The sequence below is a fragment of the Aptenodytes forsteri genome, unplaced genomic scaffold (assembly GCF_000699145.1).
Source record: "Aptenodytes forsteri isolate BGI_AS27 unplaced genomic scaffold, ASM69914v1 Scaffold256, whole genome shotgun sequence".
Classification (NCBI taxonomy): Eukaryota; Metazoa; Chordata; class Aves; order Sphenisciformes; family Spheniscidae; genus Aptenodytes; species Aptenodytes forsteri.
Window position 1 is genome coordinate 3,569,699 of NW_008795021.1, and position 15,104 is coordinate 3,584,802.

At 38.0% G+C, this 15,104-nt stretch overlaps 1 protein-coding gene across 2 annotated transcripts in view; it reads left to right on the top strand.

Annotated features, from left to right (window-relative positions):
* The window catches only part of COL9A1 (collagen type IX alpha 1 chain), an 88,393-nt gene that overhangs the window by 4,843 nt on the left and 68,446 nt on the right, over positions 1-15,104 (top strand). For both annotated transcript variants that reach the window (XM_009275787.1, XM_009275786.1), the window contains exons 5-6: positions 5,980-6,376; positions 15,007-15,084. In XM_009275787.1, coding sequence (XP_009274062.1) covers positions 5,980-6,376; positions 15,007-15,084 — 475 coding nt within the window. The remainder of the gene's footprint in view (positions 1-5,979; positions 6,377-15,006; positions 15,085-15,104) is intronic.

Below are 15,104 nucleotides of genomic sequence, written 5' to 3' on the forward strand. Positions count from 1 at the left end.
AGGCACACCGAGGTTCGTGCCTCCATCGCTGTGAGCTCCTGCTTCGCCGAGATGGGGGAGGCAAAACTAGAGTGAGCTTGGAAGAAATACACAGCACTGTTTTCCCGAGCTGGGCGGCTGACGCAGGCATGAAGGCAGAAGTGCTATAGGAGCACTGGGGAGGGACCCTCAATAAGCATATCAGGCAACAGCAGCCTCCATGCCTGCTCCGCTGCAGAGATCTCCTCTCACACCTTCATTAATGGGCAGCCATATTAGTACCAGGTAACCTGGCGGCCATGGACAGTGTCTTCTCTTGCCTTACAAAATAGGGAGAGGTCACCCTAAGTAAGCCCGTTCCCTGGCATAAGGCATTCAAGGCTTTTGAGGAAGGGATGGGGAGGTGGGCGCACGGATAGAAATGGCAAGCAAGCCAATTACAGTATCAGCACAGAGGGCTTGCCTGGCTGTCACTGTTCAGTCAGTATTTATCAGGAATTGTAAAATAATTTTTTAGACTAGCATATGATCATTACACTAACACAGACAAGCCCATGTTGTAGTGGCTATGGCATGGGATTGAGAGCTCAATTAAATGGGCACAGCTCAGCGTATTTATTCAGTCTGTGCTGTAGCAATAGCTTATGCCTTGAAAAGCTTACATAGCTTCCTTAAAACGCTACTAAATTGTAGCTTGGTCATTTTGCTGCTTAGCGTACTTGCCAAGGTCCAGAAGTATATCCCAGAATGAACAGAAATGATTGCACACAAGTCTTGACTTAAGCTTCTCCCATCATCCACATAAATTCCCATTGGCCATTGCTTCTACTAGCGTAAAGTCTGCTGAAGAATCAACAGTGTTCTTCGTGTAATAAGAACCTGTGAAACTGCCATGACTTATACCCATTGTCTCTGACACAGTGAACCTGTCATTTTTCAATTTAATCTATGAACCTGTTGTAGGTGTCCACCAGTTAGCAAGTACAAAATTAATACTGGTAATTCGGATAATAATTGTGTTGATTTTTAATTGCAAGCTTTAAAAAAATATATTAGCACAAAGGAGTATGTTCATGATATGTTTTTATGTGGGGGATAAGGGCTAGCTATCTTTATGCACTGGATGAAATCTTAATCCTTTGACTTCACAAATGCACCTGTCACATCACAAGGCCCTGTGTCCACGTGGATAAATTAATGCCATGGAACATTCCAAGGCATTCACACTTGATCATCTATACTGTTAAAATATTATAGAAGGCCTTGGCATGGTTTGGGTCCAGACTAATTAGCACTCTTCAAACAATTCCTGGGCACAGCTTGGCAGCTAGCATAGGCCATGGACCATTCCCAATAAGCAGCCTGCATATAGTCATCATATTTTGGAATTAAGCAGGTCTAAACTTTTTCATGCCAGCTGAACTTAGTATCAGAGAACAGTCCTGGGCATATTGAATTTAGTAGCATGAAGGTAGCCTTCTAGAAATGTTACCTCTTTGCCTGCATCCTCATCTCAGTACAAAGTAGAGCAATGTAAAAATGTAAGCTGCTTTTTGAACAGTGTTTATATTTGGGGTAGTGGTGTACTGCAGACCACTTCAGCAGGTGACATCACAAACACAGTATGATAAGAAATTATAAAATGAAAATTGGAAGTTTATAAAGCTTTATCAGTAAGCTTGGAACATCCAGAGAATTTCATAGGCTGATTTCCTGATTTTTCCTTTGGGAATAATGCTTCTCTATGAAGTAATGCTCCTCAAATGCTTATGCCTGAAGGCTTGGCATTTTACATCCAGCCACCAAAGTTCTTCAGGTGCTTTTCCTTTTGCATTACAAGTAAGATATCTTACATAGTAGCGCTCCATTGATATTGATGATGACACTAATGGAAAAGACAAAATGCAGCTAAGAAGCTAATTAGCTCATAAGAGAAATAATTAGCTCAGAACTGGATGTTTCTGAAGAATAGAGACCAGCTGAGGGTAATGAGTCCTAGCAAATGACTTCTGGCTAATAACTTAGGACAGTTGCTTTTAAAAATGCTTAGCTAGATTTTATTGTTATTGCTTATTTGATGGCTGCCAGATAGTGCCTGCCAGGTCAGCTGTGACTCTAGGAGGCTTCAGGAGGTGCAGACACAAGTGTCTCCATCTTGAGCAAAGGAACCCCCACCCCTGGGTACATGATACTGCATTATCATGAGGTTGGCCAGAGGAATTTCTATAGCCATCTCTAGTGGATTGTACTAACATTTCTAACATCTTCATTTAGCAAGAAGTAAGTTATCTCAGTGGGCTCACCTGAGAAATTAACTATTAAAGAAACAGGTTTAATAAAATAAGCAGTTATTTTGTAGTATTCAAATCAATATGTAGTTAACCTTTTAAAATACTTGCTGCTTTTGATGAATCCTGAAGTCAGTGGGACTGTTCAGGGCTTCCACCGCTCAGCCAGATGACTTATCTTGGTTATATTGATGCCTTGGTAGGAATTAGCCTCGAAATCTTAAAGAAATCTTCCTGGTAAGCACTCAAGCTACGGGATTAATAAGACTCTTAGGTATTTATGAAAAAGATTAAAAGAAAACAGTAGTGTTTCAGAAGTTCCCTTAGATGGATTACAAATGTTTCACAACCTGCCCCGCCAACTGTATTTAAAAAATTAAGCAAGGACTCAAATGTTTGATAAAATACCTGATCTTGCACTCATTTCACACATGAAGCAGTTAATAGTAGGCTGAGTACACAAGGAAAGCAGGACTAGACTGCTATCTTACAAACTTAAGATACAAAAATGAATAAAAAAATTATCTGATGGCTTATATCCCTGGCAATTTTAAGTGGGTAGGAAATGGATCAGGACTGAATTTGTTCTGTGTGCTTGAAATAATTTTGCATATTAATTCTTCTTTTGCTCATCTGCCTGATTCTAAATTTAAAATTGCTTGATTTCCTTCCATAAACTAGTGGAATTGGAAACATGTATGTTAAACATAATTTACCTAAATAATTTAAGGGTTTATATAGTTATCATCTGTTCAAGAAGATTAAAGAATCCAGCACTCTTCACTTTGCAGTGAGATGGAGGAATAACTTCTCTACAATTGTTCATTTAAATATCATGATAAATTTGCCCTAGTTTCCAAATATTTAGCATTTTGAGCTGCTGACTTCAGTAGGGTTTTTGCCTATGTAAAGATCACAGGCTTTGGGAAAAACTGTGTACTGAAAAACTGATACCGCTAAAGCCAATGGAATTGCTTTTCATTACTGTTGGAGTAACTGAGATGAGAATCTGTCTCTGCTTTACTTGTAGAATTATAGGTATAAATCTTACACAGTACCAGTCCCCTGCAGAGTACCTTTCTGGCGATGGGTCATGCTGTGCTTCGTTATGTTGAGTCACATTACTGATACTGAGTCTTTAGTCTAAAGGCAGCAGTTCTTCTGATTGGTTATTAAAAGTTCCTTAAAATGTAAATATTTATCCATGTTTGTGCACTGACTTTTTATCTTTCCTGTTCTATATACACTTCTTATAATTTAGTTTTCTCTTACCAATGTCAGAAGCTCTTACACAATTTCTCTTCTTTGTATATCACTTGAAAAAGTTAACATATTTCTTTTCTATTTTAATTTCTGAAAAATAAGGAGGACCCATATGATGGTTTGTAAAGGACTAACGCTATAGCTAAATGTGGTGCGAAGAATCCTTTTGTCAATCTGGTATAAACAATCTTCTCATCAAAAAGTGTAACTATGTTTACTTACTAGTTTTTATGTGTGTGTTTGGTTGGGTTTTTTCCCAGTATATTTATGTCAGCTGAGGTAGGGTGAGAATGTGTGTGATATTTTAACCAGTATTGCCAGGACAGCAAAACGTATCAGTGCAGAGAAAGAATGAAAACCTCTCCTCAGAGGATCTGGGATTAGCAATGCCTCCTTTAGCTGCAGAGCTCGGCCTATCAGATCCCCTAGAGTCACTGAACTTGATAGAGAGAAAGTGGAATGTCACGTGGAGGCTAGTTAAAAAATTACCTAACAAACAATACCACCTTCAACAGGGTAGTAGTAAAACCAGCTCTTGTGCAAGAACAGATGGGATTCAGCAAATGAGGAGATAAGTGACTCAGCTGAGCTAAGGTTTTAGCAGCAGAGGACACTGAAATACTTGTTTAAGAGATATTGTGGAGGAAGAAGGACACAGAGGGCCATAAAAGATGTGCTGAACTGGATCAGGAGCTTAGCAAGAGACTAATGTGTGTCTGGATAGGGAGAGAATGTTCCCGGAGCAGGAAAGAATATATAAATATATTGTGTAAGCTAGAAGCCTAACAAAAGGATAGGGGACAGTAGCATACACTGGAAAGGGCCCAGAACAGGAGGAAAGGTACAATGTCTATGCATTGACATTTGCATTTAAGATGGCAAGATACAAACTGAAACAAAACAATAAGACAACACAAGAAGTTAGATAAAATCCTATCGGACAAAGCCAGCTGGGACAGACTACTGCATCTGCAGTCAACAGAGACACAAGTCATAGCAAAGCACTGGCAGTTTAAAGATATTGGCAAGGAACCCCCTCTCCCACCTTTGTATATCTCCACACTTTGTGTAATGAGATAATCTTCCAGCTAAACATTCCCCTTCCTCATACACCAGCTTCCAGGTGTATGTAAAGGCTTGTGGGGAAAGAGGAGAAACACCAGCGGTTCAGGTAGTTTATTAACAAGGTGAAGCTGCTGCTGCTGCTGCCAGGCTTGTCCTGGTCCTTACTGAAGTCTTGCTGGGCTGTGCCGTCGCCTGCTGGAATATGATTGCACTACAGCTTTGGACACTTTAACACCAAACTACAAACTGTGCAGACTTTATCTGGAAGAACTCTCTTACTAAATCAGTAGTCATCAAGCATACAGAATAAGAACTAATTAATTCAATTTTTTCGGTTTTTTCCCCCTTAGCCTAAAGCCTGAGGTTCACTAACGCTGGCTAAATTGCTGCTGAGATAGAATTGATCTGCCACTCAAAAATAATCTTTGTTCAAAATGCCTACTTGCCTGAGAAGTTATTGTAATGAAAGCTGGTGACAAAATAGCTCTGCATGTCTCCATACTTCAGAAATTTATTCAAATACAACTTATTCTTAAATGTGGATAGATGGCAAATAATGTATTGATGTCAACTGGATTATGACACTACAATTTTACGATCCATAGAATAAGAAAAGGCATATTTCTTAAAGATCCTACTGGATTCGCCGACGCATTTGAGATAAAAAATGACGTTACTGTTTTGCATAATGATACAGCCAGTAGTACTTGTTTGTGTTGCCAAATCTCATGTGTTACAGGAGTTGCAAAAGAACGAAACATTTTACATGTGGCAAATCTGTTCCCTGCTACTTGTAGTCTCGTGGTTGAATGTCGCAGGACATAACACATTTTTAGTGTGGGTTCTTACTAAGCATATATTTGTCAATGAATGATTTGTTGAATGATTTCTGCTGAAGTGATAGCTAATACATTAACAAAATGGTTATTGTCAGGCTGAACAAGGAAATGCATCTGCAAAAGACATTCTTACGTCTTCAAAACCAAATCAGATCTGCACTATCTACCTGGTCAATTATAAAGTTGTACTATGTTGACTGATTTTGTAAGTCTAATAGTAGGAAATAGCATAATTGTAGGATATACTTTCTAAATGTGAAGTATGAGTCTGTTGTTGCTCCATCCATTACACTTAGAAAGGGTTATCATAAATATTGTACAATGTTGGAAGAACCCACATTTCTGAACCGGTTCCTTTTGCCATTAACAACACTAATGCCTCAAAAGGACATGCCGTTTCGGGACTCTGCATGCAGAAGAGCACTGATAAAAGCGTGGTTGAAATATGGTTCCACTGAGTAACTGTTTCTCATTACTCTGTGGTGATATGTGGTGCTTTTCAGAACAAATACACAACAAATGTACTGTATTTTGATCCTACACAGTGCCATATATTCCAACGGATTGCCCGATGAATATTCCTTTCTAACTACTTTTCGGATGACTGGGGCCACACTTCAGAAATACTGGACTATTTGGCAGATTCAGGATTCTTCAGGAAAAGAACAAGTTGGAGTGAATCTTAATGGTCAAATGAAAAGTGTTGAGTTTTCTTATAAAGGAGTGGATGGAAATCTCCAAACTGCATCATTTTTGCATTTGCCTTTCTTGTTTGACTCCCAATGGCACAAGCTTATGATAAGTGTGGAAGCAAACAGTGTCACACTTTTTATTGACTGTATTAAAATAGAATCCTTAAACATAAAACCAAAAGGGAAAATCAGCGTTGATGGCTTTGCTGTGCTTGGAAAACTTAAAAATAATCCTGAAATTTCAGTTCCGGTAAGTTCCAAAATCTTTTATTATTGCAAAAAGTGTTTTATAGGATCTTTACACTTAATTTTTTTTTGTGGAATGCATCTTCAAATGTTTTCTGGAAGCAGAAATGGCAGAAAATAACAACTCCTTGGCAGGTAAGTACTAGCTTTGCTTTTTAAATTTTGCACATATATATACTGTGTAAGGTAAGAGATGACCCAGGTTATGTCTAAGTTTCAATAGTGAAATTTCTCAGACATCCACACTTCTGTCACTGGATTCTGCTCTGTCTGGATGTATCAGTTGGGTGTTCCTCTGCTTATCTCATATGTGGAGCTTGATCTAGAAGGAATTCTCGAGACATGGATTTGTGGGCTGCACCTCACACCAAAGAGAGCAAAACATTCATTGAGCAAGAACTGGGACCCCTCTCATATGTATGCACCGACCATCACCTAAAGATAATTAAATGTGTCTCTGGCAGAATAAATATTTTAAATCATTAATACAAAGGGAATATCTCCTGTAAGGGAGATTGACGGAGGGCCTTTTTGGTCTACTCTGATGTTCCCACAGGAAATGAGAGACCCACGTTTAAATCTCAGTGCTAAATCAGAGATTATCATGAGTACCTTATACCTCAGGAGACCGTTCTAATCATTGTGCTACCTGGTATGTTCATGTTAACAGTTGCTTCTTCTCTTTAATTAGCTTGAGTTTTTTTGAAAAAGACTGACCTGGAGTAGACAGTGAACTCTTAAAGAAGGTTCTTGTTTATGAATCCTATGAGGGATAAGTGTAGCATCAGAGACTAGATCCATTCCAGGCAAAGGGCCCAGCAGAGCTGAGACATAAAGCCCACCCATCTCCACAACACTTTCTCCTGGCTAGCTCAGGACATCCCACCCCCATATCATGGCTGCTGTGAATCCCTTTGTTAGATATTTAACTTCCCCTGTGCATTATAGCAGGCACCTAAACTCATTGTGGAGTGCTTCTTTATTCTGTGTAGCCAGAGTAGGTAGTGAAATGTTTATTCTATATCCTGTTAGTGGATTTAATGCTGAAAATATCCTCTCCATGCTACTACATTGCAAGGAGAGTTGTTTTGACAGAGAAAATAACATTGGGGGTTACATATGGTAAATATTGAATGCTTTTGTGCCCTTCCACAAAGAAAACTGAATATGAAAAGCCTCAGGGATTTTATTATTTGATTATCTGTTTTAGTTTCTGAGACAAGTGATTAATATAAAACACATACAAAGTGACATACCTGTAATTTCTGACAGAAAAAAAAATTGTAGCTGTCACATCTGCATTTTGCCTTTCAGACATCCATGAAAGTGTTTTCTCAGCTAGGTTTTTTTTCAGCTAATGAGTTATACTGCACTTTATGCTGAATAATGTAACAATTTTGTCCCACAGTGGCACTAAATGACATTTAAGACTTTGGGAAGGCTATTTCTGAATTAACTTCATAGATTAAAAGGAAATCATTTCAAAACACAATTGAAAAAATTGCAGAAAACATTGCAAAGTTCCATATATTATCCTGTTCCTTTTCCAAGGATCCTCTTTAAGTGTGTTAGGAACATATGAATGGTAAGATATATATATATGTATGGTACTCATTTCAAAATGAGTTGAATGGCAAAAGAGAATCAGGTACTTAAATATATTGTAACCATTTTCCACATCCCTACACTGAAGTTTTGCATCAGCTTTTAAAAAGTGAAGTGAGATATAATCTTTTAACTATATTCTCATGTTGTTTGCAAAAACTGTGGCCACAGGATAACCAGCAATGTATAAACTTGAAAGGGGAAACGTTGCAACAAAAGAAGCACCTCATGCTTCATCACCTCTGTATGTATAGGTTACTATATTGCACTGTATAGAAATCAGTTTTACTTGAAAAATGACGACAGAAAGGTGCCCCAGGTGTCTGAAAGTTGCTATCTAGTATGTTGCTATAGAAGTGGATTAGAAAATATCAATAGCTAAAAAGTTATATTAATTCTGTTGAAAACAAAAGTTAGTCTTTGAAAATGTCATTCAAAAGTAATCAGCTGGAGCTGATAATGTAATGATTAGCTGCACACGTATCTTAGCTTTGCTAACTGGTCTGAGGGATACTGGTGGATGAATGGATGGATGGGATGATGAAAACATTACATAATCTACGCATGTTACTAGGATGAAAAAAATTCTACCCCAATATTGTATTCCTCTTGGGAAAGATATTTAGATTAAATGCGCAGAGAGCTATAGGCATTAATGTAATAGTATTACAACACCTAGTATACAGTGCTACAGTAAACCGTGCCCTCAAGTTAGGCACAGAGTCATTCCTTTAAAAACGAGGAGGGTTCCTGTTGCCTGTTGAAGTAATGATCAGAAATGGCAGCCTACAAACGAGGAGAGAGATGTGGTATTAAGGTCACCTTGGCAAGAACTTGGACTTCTCCCCCTTCTCTGTTGGTGCTCTGGCTGACCTTTGGCTAGGATTAAAGAAGTCAGGAAAAGCAGCAGAGGAAATTTGGAATTTTATCCCCCTTCCTCTCTAGCCCGTGTTTTGCAGACACTTGCTCTTTTCAGCAAGGTATACACATGAGGAACACTGATCACCCTAGGCTCTTCAGGCATCTGGTGGGGGAAGAGTGTCTAGCATTAAGTTCTGCCTCATCTATGTTTAAGCACGTACATCATCAGGCACTAGTGTGAAGCTACGTTCAGTGTAGGACACCCTTCTTCAAGGACAAAAGGACAAAATGGAATTAAGTACATTTACAATTTACCACTTATCGTGCAAAATATTTGTTTACACCTTTAGCATGTTTCTGGGAAGATTCAGTCATATTTACTATATTTTATGAAAAACATCAAATATTTGCATAAGGTAGGCCTTAAAACAGGAATACGATGCACATTTTTTGACAAAAAGAACAATGAAGCATTGGAACAAATTATCAGGGAAGGAAGAAGGTAAGCATCACATTACATTTTAAACCGAGTTTGGATGTCTAAAAATACACTTTAATTCAGATGGAACTGTGGGTTTGACATAGGACTCACTAGGTTGAATTGCACGGCCTGTGCTATGAAGCCAAAACTGACAGTGGTAGTGGTCCAACTTGATATTATAAAAATGTAGATTTAGGAAGACCATATTCTCTGAAATTATGATAAAGGAATTACACAATCTGATGGACTAGTAATTTTAAAATGGCTGTTGTTATTGCACAAGTTTCTGTTTTAGCCTGTGCATTTAGTTTCTCTTTAAATCGCTTATCCTTTAACTTGCTTGACTAGACGCAATTTAAACATCTCACCAGTCTTGGTTATTTAATATGTCCCAGGCACAATTTATAATTTATTTCCAGGCATTGTTAAAGTATATTACTTCCAGTGGTATAATTTTTGAAGGACATAAATCATGTGTTTCCGACTCTTTTTTTTTTTTCAGTATTCTGTGAGTGTTCTGCTTATCTTGCAGAATAGGTCAACTTCTTATAGGTGCACTGTAATACATGTCATTTCAAAAGAGATTCTTTATCACTTGTTGTTACTATGATTGCCTAGGAGAGTAACAGATAGAGTTCCATTAGAAACTACGGCTTGCCTTTGAGCCTTTACAAAGATTTATTCCAGGATTTCTAGAATGTTTTATTGGGGGGCAAATTTTTATGCAGGTTTACAGCTGCATTTTATCTTTTTTTTAGAATAAAAAAAATAGTTCTTTTTATCTGAAAGTAATTCAAATAATTCACTATAAATTCGAAGCAATACAAGATATATCATAATTTCAAAACTGAAAAGGAACTTACTCTCTAAATCACGTGTTTGTTATAGAAAGGTAAGGGCATTAATTTCTTACTGCTCAAAGATTAACTGCTGTGAGATGATATAAATTGTCTTAGTTTCTGTGATTTCAGAGACATTACCCTGATTTTCTCATAATAGACACTAAACACTTTGCTAGAAGTGAATCTTGATCATTATTTAATTGACATTTAATGCTGTTAACTAGTTCAGGGCAGCCGCATGACTTGTAACATCTAAGAGGAAGCTGCTTATCAATATTTGCTGAACAGGGATTAATTCATGCCATAGAACAGATTGTGTGTGTGAATTTTAAAAAGTCACGTCTCAGGTTTTTTTCACCCTGTGAAATCTCACGTTCAGAAGGCTGAACCCTTGCTATGGAAGGTCAAATAACACCAGAAGTTGCTGTACTGTTCTTAGACTTTGAAAAAAGATGCAAGGAAATTGAAGCTCTAAAAACCCGTTCCAGAGATGTAGGAAAATGGCTAAAACATGTTTAAAATAGCTCTAGAATGAGGTATATTTAAATGTGTAGCTTATTCTTGGTCACTTAACAAATGTACAAAGAATTGATAGCAGACTTCCCTTAGAACAAACATAGATACCATTGACAAAAAATTGTAGAAAACCTTCACCTGAAAATTGCTTAGCCCAGTTGTACTTCCCCTGAAGGGATGTCTCCCCTGAATCATCCCCGAGGCAGCAATAGCCCCGTGGGGCACAGGGAGCCAGTTCTCCCAGAAGGGACCTGCAAATGTGCTCTGAGTGTCACAGTTTTCCTTAAAGCCTACAGTACTGCTAAATGCTTCCCTGTGACTGATGCTATACTGAAAATACTACCCTAGATATTTAGGTCTCATTTACATCTTACTTAACCTTCATCTCTCTCATCTAAAGCACTAATAAGACAACTGAATTGCACAGCTGATACGGAGATGTGCAAAGCTGTGGGCATTTGCAGGCATTTCCATAGAATTTAAGAGGACAAAACAGTGAACTGACAAGACTTAACTAACACAATTGTACCTGTGCTGACTAAGAAATTAAGATGAAATGGAAATCCTGTAGGAATCTTGGAAAATGGATGTCAGAAATATAGACCTATGGGTCTTAAACACCTATGGGTCTTAAAGGATTACATTTTAATAACTTTGCTTTATGATTACCCCAATTTATCTGAGGTTCATTTCTGAGAACTTTGTGCCTGTACTTCATCCCTAATAACACTTTGTATTGATATCAACAGAACATCTACATGAGACATCTTCAAAATGGCGATGTCCTTTAAATCAGCTTAATATAACCAACAAGATCATTGTGAAATACCGTCCAGGGAAAAGATACCTTGACAGCAAGGCTAGGACATACTTGCCCTTCTCTCACCTCTCCTAAATCAATGGGAGGCCAGTCACACCTTCTACTACCTTGCCAACAAAAGAGTTTTATTTTTCATTTTAAAGAAGTTGAACAGTTTTCATCTCAATTTTTGCTTTATATAGCCCCAAAACATACAAATAGAGTAACAAAAGCCCTAAGCAAAAAATTTACAGAGCAACCAGTTTATTTTTTAAATTAATGCTGCTTGACTAAGCAACTGTGAACTAAGAAATGTCAAATTAAAGCTGCACGTTCAAAATATTTCAACTCCTTTTAAATTCACATTATGGTACGGTGTTTTGTAAATAATGCTAGGTATTTTCTGCATAGGATGCCTGCCTCATTTATTCAGACTTTTTTTTGTGTGTCTTAAACTCATGAGAGTACCAGGCCTTACTTAATGCTCACCACTCAAATCCCATCTTGAACAAAACAAAGTGATTGGTTTTCTCTTTGGCCATTCAAGAGCGTTGGAAGAAAACATATGAGACACTAAAAGGATTTCCTGGCTCAGTGAGTCAAGTTCCCACTGCAGCAAGCAATCACATCTCATAATCTCATTAATAAATTTATCTCTATTTTAATATTGATTATGTTCAAAGTTGAAAAACTGGGTTCAAACTTTAAAAATGTATATGCATTTGCTAGTAGTATTCTCTTAAGACACAGATATTGGCACTTGGACAGTCACGCATCAAAGTCTAACAGTAATTAGCATTTTATCATCTCAAATCTGTCTCACCTTAGTACAGAAGCCAAAAACCAGACACACACACACACACACACAAAAGACAAAAAAGAGACAATGATTATCTACATAAAAAACCTAGAATGTGCTGATGCAGATATCGGCTGCTGGTGGTATGTCTTAAAAGTCATTTTTTCAGTGTTTATAGATTTTGTACCATGTTATAAGTCGAAAGCACAGCTCAAAACTATTGACTTCAGTTACAGTTGTTACTGATCAGCTTTTTTGCATAACCTGTACCCAGATACTTCATTTCAGGCATCCAATTCCCTCCTCCCGCCCCATGCAGAATGCTCTCTAATGTGGCTATTTTGATTTAAATTATTTGTCAGCACAATATAAGAATTATGAAGCAAAAGCAGGCTCATTCAGTGGCATCTGTCTGCCTTTTCCACAAAGCCATCCTTTCTTTTTTTACCACGTTTCACTCCATTTACTTCCAAACTTACAGTTTCTGCAGTATGGGAACCATTTCCATGGCCTTGTTCATTTGTTCTTGTGAATGAGGGAAGCGTTCTAAAGAAAGAAGTGTGGAATCACACAATTTCAGATTACATACAGATTAAATTTGTATAGGCAACCTTAATTATGGTATTTTCTAACTACTGAATGGATGACCTTTCATTTTTAATATTATTTAATACAATTTTAATTCAATATTAAACAGACCAAATTAAAAAGTAGAAATTCTGTGATAATACAATTTTAATTCAATATTAAACAGACCAACTGAAAAAGTAGAAATTCTGTGACTTAAAACCATGTCTATCTTAATTTAAATCAGAAATAGATTATTATTTAAATCAGAAATAGATTATAAACTGCTTTAGAGCCAGTTACGGATCTCTTTCCCTCTGCAAGTGAGCTTCAGAGGTGATTAATGTAGAGACTCGGGACTCAGAATCTAGTTGTATGGTATGAAATAAATTATCATATAGGTATCATTTGATCCCATTTTTATGCCTTTTTATAAATCCTCATCTTCAGATTCCAGATACCCTCTTATTTTTATTATTGTATTGCTGCCTTGTAGTATTAAATTATAATATACATTCAGTTCTTTTTTATGTATATTATGACATTCAGTTGTCTATTATTAAGGACTGGGAAAGGTTTTAAAATGAGAATTGGATAAAGGAGGTAGAGAATTGACTCACAGATGGTGGTGTCAGATAACAGGTAAAAGAAATGAGGGTACTGCCTCTTTTGTGCTCTAGGCTCAGCACTCTGGAAACTGATGACTGCAAAGTAAACAGAACAGTAGAGATGTGATAGCGAGGATTTCAGGAGTGGCAGCACTGAAGTGGTGAAGGTGAAAGCAAAAAAAAAAAAAAGCAACTTGTGGATATGAGGGTGTCTTGCAGAGATCTTAAAGGACTTCAGACTCAAAGCATTTGTCAAAGCATTTATTAGCTCTAGCAGTCAGTATGCAGCTAAGTCAATGTAAGGATGGTGGCGGGAGAGGAAAGTATCTCAGAATGACAGTCTGCCTTCTGCGTCAGTTATGGGTTGGGACTGAAGAGAGCAATGAGATATCCTAGAGGGAGCACAGAAGGCAGCCAGGAAGCACCGAGACATTATGTTGTGGGAGGGGTGGTGGGGAGCTACTTCAGCTCAATAGAATAAGAAGAAAGACTCAGAGAAGCAAAGAAATAAGAAGTGAAAGCCCCCAGACGCTCACTTCTATTTTCAGCTTCTCAGAAAAACCAAATCAGAGTCTTTTCCATACCAAGGCTCTATGTTGTTACAAGAAAAAAAACTCAAAACTTTCTTTCCCCCCAACTCCTCAGCCATCCATAATGAAAAGAAAGGAATAGGAATCTCTAAATTTTATCATCAAACTGAGAAATCTCTGGATAAACCACTCATTAGTGGTTCATAAGCCAAGCTGATACTGTGTGTGATGGGAAGAGAAAACAACCCAAGACTTTAAAACCTAGATACAATAAATATGCACAATTTAATATGCTTCTGGTACTTAAAATTCCATGTGATGCATTATATGTCAACGGATATACCTCTGAAGCTGTATGTTTGAGATATTCAGTAACTTTCAGCAGAGGGTATGCTTTTTAACCTATATAGCAAGTGAGTCTCAGTTGCAGTTTCTGAGAAGAGGTTTGCCTTAATCCTGTGTCATTTTCCAGTGCCAAATACAAACATTCAAAGATGTGAAATTTCACAGATGTATATTACCCAGTTGCAGAATGTTGCCAGTGTGCATATAATCCTGCTTTCTGAACTTCTCACACTTAGACCACATTTCTGTCCTCAGACCTACCTTCATGGGCACAACTATCCACTTGGAGAAAATCTTTTTGTGTGTCTAATAAAACAACCACATAGCATGAGGAAAAATGCCTGTGTTTATAAAGAACATGTAAAAAAAATGACACAAGATGAATCTCACCTTCTTTCTAAATCCCTCAGCAGGTTTATGCCCCCTCTTTAAAAGACCTCCACAGTTAGGGGTGGGGGAGCACAGTGTGGAGCTCAGCTCTGGACTGAGCTCCAGGAGCCGGGTCAGACCCTCCCCGTGCGCAGTGCTGAACTGTGGCATCTCCGATACACCCATAGCTATTATCATTAAATACCTACCTTTTAAAACATGCCGTTAGCTCACCAGTGTTCCTCCTATTACACCCTCGGCCAGTGTGACCCCCCTGACCCAAATTAACGTGATCTTTATCTCCTTTGCCAGTTCGAAATCCAGTGGATGGTGATTCACTGCGACCCCCTGCGACCCCAGCGCGAAGGCTGCGGCGAGCTGCCGGCCCGGGTGAGCGCCCTGCCCTGCCC